Below are 19,325 nucleotides of genomic sequence, written 5' to 3'. Positions count from 1 at the left end.
GTCTCCGCATGTTTTATACCCACTACAATAGTATATATCGACTCTATAATAGTACTAATTTCACAGAGTGTAGTGGTGAGGCCCAGTCCTGGTGCAGTGTCCCCGGTTTCTCCTAGATTGCCCAGCCGGCTGATGTGGCACCTTTGCAGGCTGGGGGTGGGCTGCTACCCCCCTCCCCCACCATCCCCCCGCCCGCTCAACAATAATATTATCCAAGCACTATAATCGTAGCATCTACCGACCCTATAGTAGTAAGTGCACAATTGGGGAGAAGACATCACACTGAAGAATTGACCTCAGCGTTGGGTATTTTTGTTGCATTTTTAACACGAACGAGAATTCCGCCAACCCGATGGCGTGTGTGCGTTGCTAGGGGCAATCACCACCGCGGAGCCGACTTTCTCGCACATGCGCAGATGCGTGCTCTGGCACCACTCCGTGCTTATAAAACGGAATAAATTGTTCACTTAACTACTTTAAACTTGACAGACGTGAAATACGAAGAGCAATTTTTCGTCCCAGGGCATACGGCGTGGTATCTGTGTACTTTTTCGATGCGTAAACCCCACAGTTTGTAAGTGAAAAACGTCACAAGGTACCCACGCAGACAGACACGCAGACAGACACGCAGACACACAGACAAAAAATGACTTTTAGAGGTAAGGTATCGTGTAGTGTATAGTGTAGTGCAAGGCCGTAGCCATGGAGTCAACATTGGGGGGGACCAGATCTTCCAAGGGGTCTGGGGGTCCCTCCCCCCCGCCCCCCAGAAAAATATCTCAATTTGAAAAATTATTTCCTGCCATTTCCTGCCTAAAATATTAAAAATTCACCAACACATGGGATAGACTTTTTATTTACAATAATGTCTAATAGTGTATTCCATTGCTCTGTTTTTACTTTTTTACCATTTCTTGCTTCATTGTATGTAATGTTTGAGATTAGGGATTAATAAAGTACAACCATAACCACAATCATATAAACAGAAATCTATGCATTGATTTATATGAAGACAAGTCCAGATGTTGTGGCCAAGATTTAGCAAATTGCATAGCAATTATTACTTTTAAAACATTTTTTATAGCAATATATTGGGGGGGACATTTTGAGCACATTTGAATATCGGGGGGGGATGTGTGCCCCCCAATATATTATAACTAGCTGTACTACCCAGCTTCGCCTGGGACTTGGATTCAGCACGCCCGGCCGTCTTTGTCTCCCCAGTGGCGATGTTCACACCACAACAGTTACTCGTTTGGGGCTGAGTCGACCTAGAAGAGGCCCAGGACCGGTTCAAATAATCGTCAACGGGGTTGGCCGTGAGCGGGAATCGAACTCGGGTCGCCGGGTTCGTAGCGCTTACCGCTACACTACTACTTAGACCTGCAACACATTTGTATTTCACTTTACCCGCGGAGGGTGTGGGGGGACATCAGCAGGCATACTCTGTTACGCTTCCGCATAGGGTCACATCTGTCACATGACAGCTCACTTACCGTGCAAAATAAATGCATTATTGCGCCCACCCCCCCCCCCCCCCCCAAAAAAGTGTATTTTTATAATTATTGCATGGTGTACAGTCTGGAAAGTACCCACATGGCAAATATAAAGTTTGGTGCATGTCGGGAAGTACGCTAAACATTTTGAACAGGCACAATCAAAAATTTCCCTTTTATATACTGTATATAGAGGAAGATTACGGCCTTGGTGTAGTGTATAGTGTAGTGTACTAGTACAGCACACCGGTGTGTTGGAGATCAAAGCCACACCATCATCGGTGTGCTGTACTAGTCACGAATTGGCACGTTCTGTTGACGTGACAACCCTCACTGATTGGCTGTAGTGATGTATCAGAGGAGCTGGTGCCAGGCGCAGTGCAGCTACTGTAGTGAAGAATCAGTGGAGCTGGTACCAGGCGCAGTGCAGCTACTGTAGTGATGTAGCAGTGGAGCTGGTGCCAGGCGCAGTGCAGCTACTGTAGTGATGTAGCAGTGGAGCTGGTGCCAGGCTCAGTGCACCTAGAGCCGCAGTCGCGACGAGACCGAGTAAGGGGGAGCATCTTGAAGCTCACCAATTGGTCCAAGCAGCAGAGCTGGTGCCATGCTAGGTGCACCTGGAGCCACCATCGCCTCCTCCGATTGGACGGCGCCTTCCAGCAGCGTGCGCTTCTATTGGCTCAGCCACGCAGACCACGTTGTAGCCGATTCGATTCTTAATCATAGCTCAACACGATTCAACCACTGTAAATCAAAGGGGGCGTTGAAAATCGATGCTCGAATCGATACATCGTTTGTTATTGGATACCCAGACTGGAGAGAATCGATTTGGTGATCAAGCCGTTTGATCGATTCTGGAGTCGGGAAGGATTCGAAACTACGGAATCACGTTTGAGTAAATTTTGTATTGAAATTTACTTCTGATATTTCCGCGTTTATTTAATGTACTTCAACAATAAAGCATTTTTTTTTAAATTTACATCTCCGCGAATGCCAACGGGAGTTTTATTGTTGAGTTTTTTTCTGCAATTCGGTACTTTAAAATATTTCCTCAAAGTCGCCTCTGCCTTGGACTCACACTGGTTGGGTGTCTCCCCTCCCACGTGACGCGAAGTTTTTTTTCCCGCCAAAACTTTTCGGCTCCTCCCCCTCGCCCGCCGCCATTTTAGGGGGGCCGGGGGTGAAGGCAGTGGCCATGGAGTTGTGTTGATAAGTTGATAAGTTGACGACGATCGGCCCGGAGTGCGAGGTCTCTCCACTTGTGAGGTAAATAATGCCCTCCAACGTCCAGTCCGTGATTTTCAGATGATTTGCAGGTGCAGTGTTGAGTCTATGGGTGGCAGTGTTGAGTCTATGGTGCAGTGTTGAGTCTATGGTGCAGTGTTGAGTCTATGGGTGGCAGTGTTGAGTCTATGGTGCAGTGTTGAGTCTATGGGTGGCAGTGTTGAGTCTATGGTGCAGTGTTGAGTCTATGGTGCAGTGTTGAGTCTATGGGTGGCAGTGTTGAGTCTATGGTGCAGTGTTGAGTCTATGATGCAGTGTTGAGTCTATGGTGCAGTGCTGAGTCTATGGGGCAGTGCTGAGTCTATGGTGCAGTGTTGAGTCTATGATGCAGTGTTGAGTCTATGGTGCAGTGCTGAGTCTATGGTGCAGTGCTGAGTCTATGGTGCAGTGTTGAGTCTATGGTGTAGTTCATAGTTTATTTATTTGGTATAGCCCTGTGAGCCATTCGGCTCTTGAATCGGGTGCAACCTCAACAAACAAAAACATGAACAAGAAAACATCTTAAAGTGATTATGTGACTGTGCAAACAGAAAATCCAGGAAAAAACAATCAAAATATTCCTGAAATAGCACCATACACCAACGCTGTGTGCAAAAATCCCAGTGGGATGCAAGTCAAACAATAACAACAACCACAAGACAACTAAGATTAAGGTCATCAGTCTAACTCCGTACTACAATAAACAAAAAAATGGCCAAAACAAAAAAACGTTTTCGAAATCACCAAAATAAAAGCCATAAATGCAATGTAACAGTGATCATAGGGACTGTGACCACATTTTTTACAATAAACTACGTAAATAAATTATAACACCAAAATCTAGAGCCATATTTTAGGCCACTGAATAGCAGTGGCAGCTAGGGTTGTACAACTCCTCTAGAGCAGTTTTGAGTGAAGATCTCATAGGTAGTGATTCAAGTTGCAGTTTATTGGCAATAGCATTCCAGACCCTGGGGGCATCAATAGCAAAGGCCCTTCCTCCGGTTTTTGTACGGCAATAGGGAATGTGAAGCTGGTAGCTGAGCGAAGACCTGAGGTCAAATTTGTTCTTTGAAACAAGAGAGGAGATCCAGTAGGTAGTCTGCGGATTTTTTTTGTAAGTACATCGTGAATAAATAAGATCTGGTGCTGAGTCTATAGTGCATAGTTTTCATTTCATAGTTTCATTTATTTGGTATAGCTGTGGTGCCGCCACAGCGGAGCCGTACCCACCGGCGCGACACTGTCACCGATGCCTTGGATTTCCCGCCACTCTCCCGGGGCCGGTGCCTTCTCAGACGTCCGCGTTTTGCCCACTGCACAGTCGCGAGGCCGCCGCAGCAGAGCCGCTCTGCCGAGGCCATGCCCGCCGCCGTGAAGCCGCCACCGGGGGATGCCGACGCGGCGCACCCTCGCAACCCCCCCCTTTCCCCCCCCCCCCCACATGAACGCACACACGCCCCACGTAGAGCCGAGAGGAGAGGTCACCCGGCCGATAGGTTTTTTTCCAGAAGTCCCTAATGGGATCGAACTTCATGGTTTCCTGCGGCCGGGAAATTGGGCGATCTTCCCCCTGTAGCTGACATGCACTGCGGCGCCGCGACCTAATATTAAAGTTGCATGGTCACGGCAAGGGCCATCGAGCCACCACGAGTGGAGCCACACACGCACAAGCACGGGTCAGTGGACTGGTAGCGGGAGAACAGAGAGCGGACGTCGGAGAGATCACTGCGGCGACGTCACCCGAGCTGGGATCCGGGTATCGAAAGGGCGGGAAAATCCGAGCCCCTGATTGGACGGGAGGCCAAGGGAGCGAAACGGCGGAATTCCTTTGTTGTAGGTGGGATAAAGGAAGGGGGATTCAGGTAGCAAGGTGAGTTCTTCAAAATCTTAGCGGTCTACGGAGCAACAGAGTCAGCCGTTCGGGACGTCCGTGTGACGAACTCCAACGCAGCCAGGCTCCACTCTCGACGAGGCCGACCTACCATCTCCTCCTTCTACAACGTTCAGCGCAGCTTAAGGGAAGTAAGCGTGTGTAAGAGAAGTGAGTCCGGAGTCAGTTAATCGGGAGTAGAGAGCGGAGCGATAGACAGTAGGTTCAGCCTAGAATCCCCGGGAGGGTAGGCTGGCAGCCACTGACGTACACACACACGCGTAGTTAAACGAGTTGCTCAGGTAAATCAAATTCGCTAGTGGGGGGATTAAACTGTGTTGTGTGGTCTTTTGGGAGCGTGAAGTGGAGGGCAGAGTGTGCTGGGTGTCTACGTGTATGCGCGGCTGTTCACCTCGGGACGAAGTGTGTGGTGTTTACGTACCCGCACGATTGTTTACAATAGCGCGTAGCGCTCGCATACCAGTGTGACTGCGTTGCGATCGCGCACCCGTGCAACTGTGTACAGTACTGTGCGGCGTGTACGGGCATACGTGGCGATTTTCGGTGGTGGCCAGTGCTCGCGTACCGTGATATCGCTCAGAGAGAGGAACACGCAAACTCCAAATATACAGCAGCAGTAGCAGTAGCAACAGCAGGCAGTGTCAGGGTCGTGGATCGAACCCACGACCTCCTTGTAGACCGGGCGAGGTCGTCAACATCTCCTAGCCACCGTGGGTGCTGACCAGAATGGATGTCTTGCAAGTCTCTCGGTGGAGTCTGGCCACGTCCCTGCTGCATTCTTGTCAATTTCTCGTTTGACGCGTGCCAACTAAATGTGAGAAGCCATCTGACAACCAAATATAACCATGATAGAGGTTTGTTTGAATCTTGACTTAAAAGCTGTCGTGACTGCAGGAATTCATTTTCTTTGAGTCTTTCGGTAAAGTCAACGGGGGGTTTCAAAATTAATAAATTAAAAATAATGAATAAAAAACCTCGACGTGCCAGTCTCAACACAAAGCAGTCATCTTCAGGTGTGGGGGCATCAACAGGAGATCAGATTCAGACACTGTTTAGCTAAAGGTGTGCTGGAATCGACGATAGAATCTAAGAATCGTTTGTTAATGCATTGAAAGAATGGAGAGAATCGATTTGAGGATTAAGCCGCAGATCGATTCTGATGGATCGAGTCGGGAAAGAATCTTAACTACAGAATATCATTTGGGTGATATTACCGCGTTTTGTAAATATTTACATAACCAATAAAAATTTGTGTTTATTTATTCAGACCGCGCCAATGCCAACGCGAGTGTTTATTGTTGATGGTGAGTTTTGTAAATTCATCGTACGGTTAAAAACAATAAAGTTTTCCCGTAAAAAAAATAAAAATCTCTCCGCCTTGGAGCCAATCAGGTTTCAGTTTCTCCCCTCCCACGTGACGCGAAGTTTTCTGGCTCCTCCCCCTCCTCGCTCGCCGCCATTTTGAGAGTCGTGAGGGAGGTGAAGCCTGCGGCCTTGACAACGACGAAGATTCACCAGGGTCAGTGACAACCTCACACTCATACACACACTGGGACAACCTCACACTCACACTGACAACCTTACACTCACACACACACAGTGACAACCTCACACTCACACACACTGACAACCTCACACACTCATACTGACAACCTCACACTCACACACACTGTGACAACCTCACACTCGCACACACTGTGACAACCTCACACACACACACTGTGACAACCTCACACTCACACACACTGACAACCTCACACTGTGACAACCTCACACACACTGTGACAACCTCACACTCACACACTGACAACCTCACACTCACACACACTGACAACCTCACACTCACACACTGACAACCTCACACTCACACACTGACAACCTCACACTCACACACACTGACAATCTCACACTCACACACTGACCTCACACTCACACACTGACAACCTCACACTCACACACTGACAACCTCACACTCACACACACTGACAATCTCACACTCACACACTGACAACCTCACACTCACACACTGACAACCTCACACTCACATACTGACAACCTCACACTCACACACTGACAACCTCACACTCACAAACTGACAACCTCACACTCACACACACTGACAATCTCACACACACACAGGCAGACAATCTCACACACACACACTGACAACCTCACACACACACAGGCAGACAATCTCACACAAACACACAGACTGACAATCTAACACACACACAGGCAGACAATCTCACCCACACACACAGGCAGACAATCTCACACACACAGGCAGACAATCTCACACACACACACAGGCAGACAATCTCACACACACACAGACTGATAATCTCACACACACAGACTGACAATCTCACACACACAGGCAGACAATCTCACACACACAGACTGATAATCTCACACACACAGGCAGACAATCTCACACACACAGACTGACAATCTCACACACACACTGACAATCTCACACACACACACATGCTGACAATCTCACACACACACAGACTGACAATCTCACACACACACACAGGCAGACAATCTCACACACACACACTGACAATCTCACACACACACAGGCAGACAATCTCACCCACACACAGGCTGACAATCTAACACACACACACACAGACTGACAATCTCTCACACACACACAGACAGATAATCTCACACACACACACTGACAATCTCAAACACACACACAGGCAGACAATCTCACCCACACACACAGGCTGACAATCTCACACACACACACAGACTGACAATCTCACACTCACACAGACTGACAATCTCACACACACACACTGACAATCTCAAACACACACACAGGCAGACAATCTCACCCACACACACAGGCAGACAATCTCACACACACAGGCAGACAATTTCACACACACACAGGCAGACAATCTCACCCACACACACAGGCAGACAATCTCACACACACAGGCAGACAATTTCACACACACACAGGCAGACAATCTCACACACACAGACTGACAATCTCACACACACACTGACAATCTCACACACACACATGCTGACAATCTCACACACACACACACAGACTGACAATCTCACACACACACACACAGGCAGACAATCTCACCCACACACAGGCTGACAATCTAACACACACACACAGACTGACAATCTCACACACACACACAGACAGATAATCTCACACACACACACACTGACAATCTCAAACACACACACAGGCAGACAATCTCACCCACACACACAGGCAGACAATCTCACACACACACAGACTGACAATCTCACACTCACACAGACTGACAATCTCTCACACACACAGACTGACAATCTCTCACACACACAGACTGACAATCTCTCACACACACAGGCTGACAATCTCACACTCACACAGACTGACAATCTCACACACACAGGCAGACAATCTCACACACACACAGTCTGACAATCTCACACTCACACAGACTGACAATCTCTCACACACACAGGCTTGATAAAATAAAATAACACAATAAAATTCTCACGACGTTTTGGCCACAACACAAGCGGCCTTCATCAGGTGAAGGGACGAGACTGTCTGGAGGACAGCGCTGGAGCAAACACAGCCACGCTCAGATCACGACCTTTAAGCTGTGTGAGAAGAAACAAAGCGCCTTGACAAAGAAATTAGCATATAATTTAGCATTTAAATAGCTGAGTGATTAGCTTGTGACTGGTCACAGAAATGGCTATGTTAAAGTTAAAGCATACACATCTGCAGAGGCACCCCTTGACAAAGGAATTAGCATTGAATTTAGCTAATCACTCAGCTATTTCAATGCTCAATTCTATGCTAATTCCTTTGTCAAGGCGCTCTGTTTCTTCTCACACAGCTTAAAGGTCGCGGTCTGAGCTTGGCTGTGTTCGCTCCAGCGCTGTCCTCCAGACAGTCTTGTCCCTTCACCTGATGAAGGCCGCTTGTGTTGTGGCCGAAACGTCGTGAGTATTTTATTGTGTTATTTTATCAATTTATTATTTTATTCTCATTCTACGTGGTGGTGACTTTACCGAAAGAACCAAAGAAGATCAATCCTTGCAGTCACGAAAGCTTTAAATCGAAACAACTGCCTTGTTCAGGTCACGAGCGCGAGGGGTGACGTCACGCGGAAGGGGAGGGGTGCGGGGGGGGTCCGTGACGTCACACGGTCGCCCGCAACCACTCTCGAGCGCAGCTGCAGGGTGACGTCACCGAGCGTGTGGATTGCTGTGAGGTAAAAACAACACAAAACTATATATTTTTTTCTATATCTCACATTAAACACTTCGGGGTTCATATCAAGCAGAGGGCTGTTATTTTACGTTGCCGAGTAGTTTGATTATAAATACAATTTTACACGTCTTTTTTTTTAAGACTTCGGAGTTGCTACGTCTGAGGGGGGTTTTTTGTTCTTAATTTTTTCTCACCCCTTGAAGGTCACGAAACAAGCGATAAAAAGTGCGGGAATACGAGTGTTTATAAACTACAAAAACAATATTACACGCTGGGGGGGAGGGGTTAACAGGTCCCTGCATGGTGGGCTGGTAGGAACATTGGAATTTTGTCAAGTCTCTGCGCTGTCTATTGCTGATTTTACACCCCAACAGCACGAGATTTCACTTCGTTAAAGTATTGAAAGGGGACGGATGGACGGACACATTAATCTATTGCAGGCTGGTACACTCAGTTTACAATCTTCGCTACTACCAGTATAAAGGATGTCAGTGACAAGAGAGTGACTCTCAATGACGTCACTCACGTGGTTAAACAAAGGATGACAGTGACAAGAGAGTGACTCTCAATGACGTCACTCACGTGGTTAAATAAAGGATGACAGTCACACGAGATTTCACTTCGTTAGAGTATTGAAAGGGGACGGACGGACGGACACATTAATCTATTGCAGGCTGGTACACTCAGTTTACAATCTTCCTTCCTACCAGTAAAAGTCGCCTCATAGTAGTGATGAGACACCACGTCTGAGGGTTACCCTCAGACGTGGTGTCTCACTAAACACAAACAATAAAAAAAGCGCGGGAAACCCTCAAAAAGTTGTGAGGCGATGGATTTAATTCATTTATTTTATTTTTTATTTGGTATCGCCCTGTGAGCCACGACCCAGCATCGCTTTCGTGAGGGCGAAACTTTCATCAGCCTCATGGGGTCCACAACATTTTACTTTGCTTGGAAATACGACGTTTTACACCCCCCCTCCCATCCCCAGCGATTCGATTGCTGTGCAGGGTTTGGAATGTGCTAGGAGATGTTAACTACCTCGCCTGTTATCATCACGGTGACTAGGAGATGTTAACTACCTCGCCTGTCATCATCACGGTGACTAGGAGATGTTAACTACCTCGCCTGTCATCATCACGGTGACTAGGAGATGTTAACTACCTCGCCTGTCATCATCACGGTGACTAGGAGATGTTAACTACCTCGCCTGTTGTCATCACGGTGACTAGGAGATGTTAACTACCTCGCCCGTTATCATCACGGTGACTAAGATATGTTAACTACCACGCCTGTTATCATCACGGTGACTAGGAGATGTTAACTACCTCGCCTGTCATAATCACGGTGACTAAGAGATGTTAACTACCTCGCCTGTTATCATCACGGTGACTAGGAGATGTTAACTACCTCGCCTGTCATCATCACGGTGACTAGGAGATGTTAACTACCTCACCTGTCATAATCACGGTGACTAGGAGATGTTAACTACCTCGCCTGTTATCATCACGGTGACTAGGAGATGTTAACTACCTCGCCTGTTGTCATCAAGGTGACTAGGAGATGTTAACTACCTCGCCTGTTGTCATCACGGTGACTAGGAGATGTTAACTACCTCGCCTGTTATCATCATGGTGACTAGGAGATGTTATCTACCTCGCCTGTTGTCATCACGGTGACTAGGAGATGTTAACTACCTCGCCTGTTATCATCACGGTGACTAGGAGATGTTAACTACCTCGCCTGTTGTCATCAAGGTGACTAGGAGATGTTAACTACCTCGCCTGTTATCATCACGGTGACTAGGAGATGTTACCTACCTCGCCTGTTATCATCACGGTGACTAGATGTTAACATCCTCGCCTGGCCTACAGGAGATCGTCGGTTCGCGCCCAGGCCCTGACCACGCTTGCTCCTGCTGCTGTATATTTGGAGTCTGCGTCTCTCTCCCCATGTTGATTGCGTGGATTTGTCTCAGGGTCCTCCGATTTTTCCCGATACGGGGCCATCCATTTAGTTCGTTGTCATGGAGGGGGATACCCAAAATGCGTACGCTTGCATATGGGGGGGTCTACTCACAATGTACGCATAGGAAATGGGGGGGGGGGGGGGTTGAAGCCTCGATAATAATGCAGCCGGCGGTGGACTATCTGTTTGCTTAAACACGTTAATATTAATAATTGATCGTTTCTGCATGGATTACATATCGGCCGTTCTACAGGATTCTAGGGGGTGGGGGGGTGATGCGTCAGGCGAATGTACGTAGGCAGGTGGGGGGGGTGTTTAAAAAGTCCGCGTGCGTACGGGGTCAGGTTTTGACAGATTTTTGCGTACGCACAAAAGGGATGGCCCCTACACATTTAGATACTGTACAGCACTGTACACGGAGTGATCCCAGCTGTCCGGCAATGGTTTGTGTGATCACTCTCTGTACTACAGAGTGGCATGTGTGTGATCTCCATTGGTTTCCTCCGAGTTTCCCTCCCATAGCTAAACCCACAAACACAGTGGAACTGGTACTTGCCAGAACCACATCCCAAAGCTAACAGATTACCTGGAAATGACTCAGTGGGGGGATCACAGCAACATCGCCCCCTCTTGTGCAAACTTGGCAGGACCCCTCCTGAAGAAGAGTTGAGACTCAGTGGGGCTTTCCTGAGCAACAGGCGTATTCATACATTAACAATACGGATGAATACAGACGGCACATTGAGTGTGGCATGCAGTCATTATCCTCTGCCATTGTCAATCGACTTCTGGAACGAAAGCCTCCCCAATTCGTCCCAATCTCAAGTGGTGAGGACTCAACACAGCCAGTCAGCCACTGACAAGCTCACTCACCCATTAACTCACTCACCCACCACACTGCAGGTCACAGCAGCACATTCGCGCAGCTAGTCAGCCACTGGCAAGCTCCCTCACCCACTAACTCACTCATCCAACCACCCACTCATCACATTGAAGGTTACGACAGCACGCTAAGTCAGCCAGCCACTGACAGGCTCACTCACCCACTAATTCACTTGCACCCACTCACCAAACTGCAAGCACAACAAGACACTCACTGAGCCAACCAGCCACTGACAAGTTCACTCACTCACCCACGCACGCATCCACTTACCCACTCACCACATTGCAGGTCACGACAGCACACTAAAGCCAGTCGGCCACTCACAGGCTCACTCACCCACTAACTCACCCACCCACTCACCAAACTGCAGGCACAACAAGACACTCACTGAACCAGTCAGCCACTGACAAGTTCACTCACCCAGAAACCCATCCACTCACCCCACCACCCTGCAGGTCACAACACACTCACCCTCGCAGAGGTTTTTGGGCAAGCGTTGCGCACTTTCAGATGCGCTTCTGCGTCCGTCTGGAACCATTTTCCTTCCGCTATTAGGAATCCACTGAAACTGTGCATTTTAAAATCATCTAGATTGAAAACTAATTTCTTTTGCACTGGTCTTTGTGTTTAGTTTCTTGTCCTCTACCCGTACCTCCGATTAGCACGGTTCGCTCTGTACGGTGTGAAATAAGTTCAACGTGCATACACCCAGCCCATCAGCCACTTACAAGTTCGCTCACTCACCCACAAACTCATCCACCCACTCACCAAACCGCAGGTCAGAACACTCCCCCTGCTCAGCAATTTAGCCTCTAAAACCGTCGCTCTCCCAACTGATTTCTGTTTGCTTCGCCATCGTACTTTACCTCACTTGCTTCCGTCATTACGCTGACCAAGATCTCTCGCCGCCCTTAACGAACGAGCACGCACCCCGGCGCTCTCTCTGGAGCTCTCAGCCGGTCAGTAAACGGCAGGAGCTCGCAAAAAAAAACGCGAACGCATTTCGCGCGCTCCATGCGAAAACGTGTTTCACCCGCGATTCGTTTCCCTCAACCAGAACGGCGGCGACTGGGAACAGAAGAACTGGCGGCCCCCCCGGGGCCAGTGGTCAGGCGGGGAGGAAATGTCGGCGCACGAAGAAATTCTGCTGTGCAACTTGAGGAAGTGCCGGCGCATTGTTGGCGACTTCGCCTGGGTCACCTCCTGCTCGCACCTCTTTTGCGACGAGGACGGCGAACGCGAGTTCAAGATGGGGGCGGCCGCCTGCCCGGCGTGCGGCGCCTTGCCGCGCGGCATCCTGGACGTGGTGCGGGTCTGCTTGAACCCCCCCGAGGAGCACAAGTCCATGGTGCTGGCGGGCCTAGGGCCGGACGTCATCCAGGAGATATGTTCGCGGGCGCTTTCATTCTGGATCTTTCAGGTATCGGCGACGGATCGGTGACTTTTTAAAAATAAAAAATATTTTTAAAAAGTAACAAACTGAAATGTTTTATATTTTAGCGGATAAAGTCCCACTGAGCTACGTAACCTCTTTTTTTTGCAGAAGCGACCTGGCCATCACGAATGATAGCCCAACCCAAGCGGCTGTTATCATCACGTGTAAATTTACAGCAGTCAAATACTCTAAAACGCATTAGATGTCGTTTCTAAACATTGGGAGGGAAAAACCAGAGGACCTGGAGAAAATCCACACGGCCACTGGGAGAACGTGCAAACTCCAAACATAAGTAGTGACTAACTCGGAGACAAAAAGACTTGGAGGCACTTCTTTATTTAGTGAGCACCATTGGAATGACGCAGTTAATATTTAGTCCGTCTATTATCGGCGGCACTACTTAGAACATGTACAGCGTTTAAGATGTCACTCTTGAATTAATTTGCGTGATTTATGAATATTTTTCTTCTGGGTTCTTTCAGCAAAGTCACGTAGAATGGAGATAACATAATAAAAATAACAGAATTTATTCTGTTATTTTTTTGTTATTACAGAACAAATTCTGTTATTATTATTTTATCTCCATTCTACGTGACCTTACCGAAAGAACCCAGAAGATGAATCCCTGCAGTCACGAAAGCTTTAAATAGAAAATTATGAATATTTGTTTTCATTCTTTCGATATTTTTTTGGAGCTTCGTCGTTCCCAGAGGCATCATTAACCGAGTTATTCTTCTACACGTAAGTCCCCTTGCGCGTACGGCTCTTTAACCGATTAAAAATACATTTCATCAAATTTTCCATCTCGCAGATGCACCGGGAGAGACTGTATCAGGAACACTTGGCCGCGAAATCAAAGAGGCTCGGGGTGCAGTCTGAGGACCGCTTCAAGCAGGAAATCCAGAACAAGGTCACGGAGGTCGCCACTCTGAAGCGGCAGTTCTCGCTTGCCAAGAGCGAGCTGGCCAAGTTCAAGAAGAGGTACAACGAGGCTGCCGAGAAACTGCTGGAGAGGGACCGGGAGCAGAAGAAACTGCAGGTCTCGTACGATCGCCTCCGCCTGCGATCCTCCACTATCGACGAGGGGAGACGCGCTGAGGAGGAGGAGGCTCCGAACGGCGCGGCGTCCTCGCCATTCATAGTGAGATTCGGTAGGGCCGTTTGAACTTTAGTAATAGGTTTTTACCCTTTTAGCTGGCACAAAAACTGACACCTTTATTCAAGGCATCATGTTTGCAATAACCACAACACAAGCAGTCAAAATGCAAACAAAAGAGACAACTCTGATAATAATATGCACTGTCCTTGAATTTGATTGGTCCACACCCGAGACGGCTTTTCTTAGAGCCTAGTCTCCACTGGTGTTGGACCAGAAGACGCCAAAAGGCGTACAACTCAAAAACAGCGCACCATCAGGGAGTATTGAGGGCTCGGGGTAAGCCTTTACATTATGAGACCTCCTTTGCCAGTAACAAGATATAGGAATAGGTTTTTACCCTTTTGGCTGGCACAAAAACTGACACCTTTATACAAGGGATCATGTTTGCAATAACCACAACACAAGCAGTCAAAAATGCAAACAAAAAGAAACAACTCTGATAATGATATATTTGAACTTTGTTAGGAACCGACCAAGCAGGGAAAATGGGGATAGGTTCATACGGTGACGTTTTGTACGTAATGTCATTTTTTTCCCCCACCCCCCCCCCCCCCCCCCTGTAGCAGAGACGTCAACCCCGCGAACGTCGCAAGGCGCGGAGCGAAACGCGTGGAGCTGGATGATGACAACGCCTCCGCGCTGCCGCCCCGGGGAGACGGAGTTTGCGCCAAGGCCGTTGTTTTTCAACGGCAGCCCCCCGGGCAGGTCGCCGCACTCCGATGGCTTCCTCCGCTTCCCCTTCCCCGCCAAAGCCGCGGTGACCGGAGCCAGGAAGTGACCTCCCCCCCGGTAACAACGCGAGAGTCCTTCCTTCCCTTCGCGCCCGCCTCCCGCCCTCCAATGCGGTCGCATGGTTCCCCAAAAAAAAAACTCGTGGGGAAAAAAAACGACGCAGAAAGGACCTCACCCACTGGCCTCACCGCGCATCAGATTCCTGTGGTCTTAACGCTGCCCGCAGGTCATCTGCTTACTCCCTGTGGCGCTTGGCAGGAGCCTCTCGTCGTTACCGCCAGTCGATTGCCTCCTGAGCGCAAACGGAATCCGAATCGGAAATATTTATTTACGCTGGAGGTAGGAATCCGACAAGCTGTAAAGCTCTTTTCCCACAGACTTCTGGTCGGGGGCCCCGGGGTAAAAACGTTACAGCGACAAACATACAAAAAAAACCACGTCGTGCACAAGCGTCACGGGGTCCACGCGTGCGAGCGCGCGCCTCGTCGCCCCCGTCAGTTGTGTTCGGAGAGCCGCTCGCTGGAGATTCTCACGCACGACGACGACGATAACGCCGCGTCATTGAGCTATCGTTTGTGATGGCCAGGTCGCTTATGAAAATAGCTGCGTGGGCCGGTGGGTCCTCGCCTGGTAAAATGAAAAAAAAATTGAGTTTAATAGTTTCAATTCATTACTACTTTAGCGCACACCAATTGTGTTCTGGGAGAGCAAACCCACAACGTTGACAGTGGAGTTTGACGTCCCGCTTGGTGATCACCACCAGCGGCAGTAACTAAACGACCGCACTCCGTTCAAGTGACAAACGTCTCCCATTGGCCGTGCCGGGTGGGGCTCACAGGGTTACGTCACTTTCACATCCATCAGAAACTTTTGTCTGTACTGGAGGAATCCGTGCAGCCCTACAGGAGGTTGTAGGTGCGATCCCAATTCTGACAGCTGCTGCCGTATATTTGGAGCTTGCGTCTCTCTCACTCTCTCATCATCATTATCACCACAGTGGCTATGAGATGTTAACTACCTCGCCCGGTCTACAGGAGGTCGTGGGTTCGATCCCGACTCTGACAGCTGCTGCTATAAACCGTGGCCGATGAGCGACCGCTTTCGATCCCGCCGCTTTGCGTGCTGGAGAGTAAACCCACGACATTTACCGCTTGAGCACCGTGAATTTTTTTCTGGCGGGTAGGTTGCCGGGTGTCGTCGTTGGCGTTCGGGGGATGGGGGACAGGCCGGTGGTGGCGGCGCTCGTGACGGCACAGAGGGGTGGTGCCGTTTAGAATCTCGCTGCGGCCGACCCGGGAGTTACCGTGGTGCGCGTTGTTTCTCGATGCTGTGTTGGAGTAAGTGCTGTTCACAGGAGGGAACCTGTTCCATTTGTTTTTCATTAAAAAGTTTAGGACTTTGCGGCCGCCAACAACCCTTCCTTTACATTACACAGACCACCCATGCAGGTCGACACAACAACCGCCATTCGCCACTAAGTGGCGGTGACCTCACCACGTCGCTTGTGCCAGGCTATGTGCATGTTGAGACCACGTGAAGTGTCGAAGGCCCGCTGGTAGGAGGTTATGGGGCAGACCCAGGTGCCAGGGGTCCACTGACTGAAATGAATGGCCGATGCACCACCTGTGCCCTGTACTGTGCCAACTTGCTGTGCTTCAGCCACCCGGCGCTCTGCACGTTGTTGCTGGAGGGCAGCTGCCTCCAACTGCCCAGCAGCAGCATTCACGAGCCTCCTCCAATTAGGCCGATCTAGACACCACTGGTACCAGTCCACTCAGCTCCACATCCTCTTGTACCACATCACTCCATCTCTTCTCTAGCTCGTGCCATGCTCATTTAGCCCCCTCTATCTGGCCGAACAAAAGCTGTTTAGGCATGTGGGCTACATGACCCAACTAATGCAACCTTGCCTGCCAGAGGAGCTCACCGATGGGATTTTGTCCAGATCTTTCAAAGATCTGTGAGCTCCTCACACAATCCAGCCTGGTTAAACCTAGGATGGATCGTAGGCAGGCCAGCCTAAATGTTTCTAACCAGGGAAGATTTTCCTTTAGGGGGGTTTACATTTTGCAAGAGTAGAGAAGGGAGGGCATGACTGGCCGAGAAGATCCGAAGCTTCATAGGGAGTGACAGACCAGGTAGCTTTACGCAACTGATGGACAGTTAATGCCGCTTGACTGACTCGGAATGAGACCTCTGTTGTCAAACCGGAGCTGGTCATGAGCACACTGCCCAGGTATGGAAAACTCTTCACTCTCTCCACAAATACAAAGATCCCCCATATAGCCTTAACAGGCCGGCATGGCACATGAAGGGGTGAGTGGCAAGCACAATGCCACGTCAGAATTGGGTATTACAGATAGGTAACCTGCCGCCAACAAAAGAAAAGCTCCAGCAGAATTGCTTCATTATTTAGTTCTATCCATGGCTGGGTGAGCACGTCCCTACTTATCAAGCATTGTGCTCACCATTGTACAGAGTCACTTAAACGCAGGCGAGCTGCTGCTTCTCTACTGCATGAAAGTGACATGGCATGTTATCGTGAAACACCTCTATAGGCTTATCTTCCAAAGCCTCCAATTGGTGCGCAAGCTTTAACCCGCATTACATCGCCAATACTGACTAAAATAGCGCCTTCATCTACGCTTTTCAACATGATTACAAATCAGAACCTCTGAGTGCGTGTGATCCAGCCACCGTTTAACGCACTAAAACATCACCTATTGATAATACTCATGTTTAGTTTCATATCGCGTCATCATTCATTGCAAATTGCATCTCACCATCGCTGAGGAACCTCAGGCATACAGGCTGTGAGCCAACACCAACAATTAGCCAAGCTCTGCAGTCCTCTGCAAATTAAGTTAATGAGTGTTGATACCTCCAATTAGCACAATTGGCTCCGTACCATGCAAAAGAAGTTCAACATACATGCATACAGAAGGGACCTACAATATTTAGTCTGCACTTTGCTGTACTGCCTTCTTCCGGCGTGCCGGGGAGTGGCACCTCCTCGACGTCCATGGGAAGGGATTTTCGCAAAACGTGTGCGGTCCAGCCACCCTCACTGCCTCTGCGGTGCTGGATTAGAGGCTACGTACAGCATAGCCATCACCACCAAGCTATCTGTGATCCCCGAGATGCCTTTGTCCGTCTCCAAATTACACGCACTTTGCCCGTCTTAATGTAATGGACGCCACAAATACGGTTGGGGGCCGCTGGGTTAGCACATTCCAAATGTAGCGTAATAGCGCCGTCTGCTGACTGAAAGTGATAAATACAGTGTACGGCAGTACATACGTCAGCAGGCGACAGTACACATGGGGGGAAGACCACTAGGACAGAGTTCATGGCGCCGATGATGGCAGCCTCGGCCGGTTGGTGCGCCCTGTTTTGTCCAGTTTTGTCTTGAGAGGGGCTTGCTGTTCAACACACTCGTGCTGGTGAGAGAGGCCTGCTGTTCATCACACCCGTGCTGGTGAGAGAGGCCTGCTGTTGAGAGGCCTGCTGTTCATCACACCCGTGCTGGTGAGAGAGGCCTGCTGTTCAGTACACCCGTGTTGAGGGGCCTGCTGTTCAGCACACCCTTGCTGGTGAGAGAGGCCTGCTGTTGAGAGGCCTGCTGTTCAGCACACCTGCGCTGGTGAGAGAGGCCTGCTGTTGAGGGGCCTGCTGTTCAGCACACCCGTGCTGGTGAGAGGGGCCTGCTGTTCATCACATCCGTGTTGGTGAGAGGGGCCTGCTGTTCAGCACACCCGTGCTGGTGAGAGAGGCCTGCTGTTCAGCACACCCGTGTTGAGGGGCCTGCTGTTCAGCACACCCGTGCTGGTGAGAGGGGCCTGCTGTTGAGGGGCCTGCTGTTCAGCACACCCGTGCTGGTGAGAGAGGCCTGCTGTTCAGCACACCCGTGTTGAGGGGCCTACTGTTCAGCACACCCGTGCTGGTGAGAGGGGCCTGCTGTTCAACACACCCGTGCTGGTGAGAGGGGCCTGCTGTGCAACACACCTGTGCTGGTGAGAGGGGCCTGCTGTTCAACACACCCGTGCTGGTGAGAGGGGCCTGCTGTTCAGCACACCCGTGCTGGTGAGAGGGGCCTACTGTTCAGCACACCCGTGCTGGTGAGAGGGGCCTGCTGTTCAACACACCCGTGCTGGTAAGAGAGGCCTGCTGTTCACTCCCATGCTAGTGAGAGAGGCCTACTGTTCATCACACCCGTGTTGGTGAGAGGGGCCTGCTGTTCACC

General features: G+C 49.6%; 2 protein-coding genes across 3 annotated transcripts in view; one reads left to right on the top strand and one right to left on the bottom strand.

The window, feature by feature from the left end:
• Positions 1–2,165, bottom strand: part of LOC116937406 (uncharacterized) — a 28,500-nt gene extending 26,335 nt beyond the window's left edge. Inside the window, exon 1 of the mRNA XM_076061652.1 lies at positions 2,072–2,165. The gene's annotated coding sequence lies outside the window, so the exon portion shown is untranslated. The remainder of the gene's footprint in view (positions 1–2,071) is intronic.
• A 3,927-nt stretch (positions 2,166–6,092) lies between these two features.
• On the top strand, positions 6,093–16,483 carry LOC142916572 (E3 ubiquitin-protein ligase CCNB1IP1-like). 2 transcript variants are annotated; one of them, XM_076061693.1, is made up of 5 exons: positions 6,093–6,172; positions 8,773–8,906; positions 12,814–13,176; positions 14,003–14,332; positions 14,914–14,993. In XM_076061693.1, the coding sequence occupies exons 3-5, from the start codon at positions 12,880–12,882 to the stop codon at positions 14,971–14,973; spliced, it is 687 nt and encodes a 228-aa protein (XP_075917808.1). In that variant the 5' UTR covers positions 6,093–6,172; positions 8,773–8,906; positions 12,814–12,879; the 3' UTR covers positions 14,974–14,993. The 2 variants fall into 2 exon arrangements, with proteins under 2 accessions (XP_075917808.1, XP_075917807.1); XM_076061692.1 differs by having other exon boundaries at positions 6,094–6,172; positions 14,003–14,342; positions 14,914–16,483.
• The last annotated feature ends 2,842 nt before the right edge of the window (positions 16,484–19,325 follow it).

This window comes from Petromyzon marinus, unplaced genomic scaffold (assembly GCF_048934315.1).
Source record: "Petromyzon marinus isolate PM22_M1 ecotype Great Lakes invasive population unplaced genomic scaffold, UKy_Petmar_22M1.pri1.0 PM_G_Scaffold_4, whole genome shotgun sequence".
NCBI lineage: Eukaryota > Metazoa > Chordata > Hyperoartia > Petromyzontiformes > Petromyzontidae > Petromyzon > Petromyzon marinus.
This window is presented reverse-complemented; position numbering and strand designations above follow the sequence as displayed.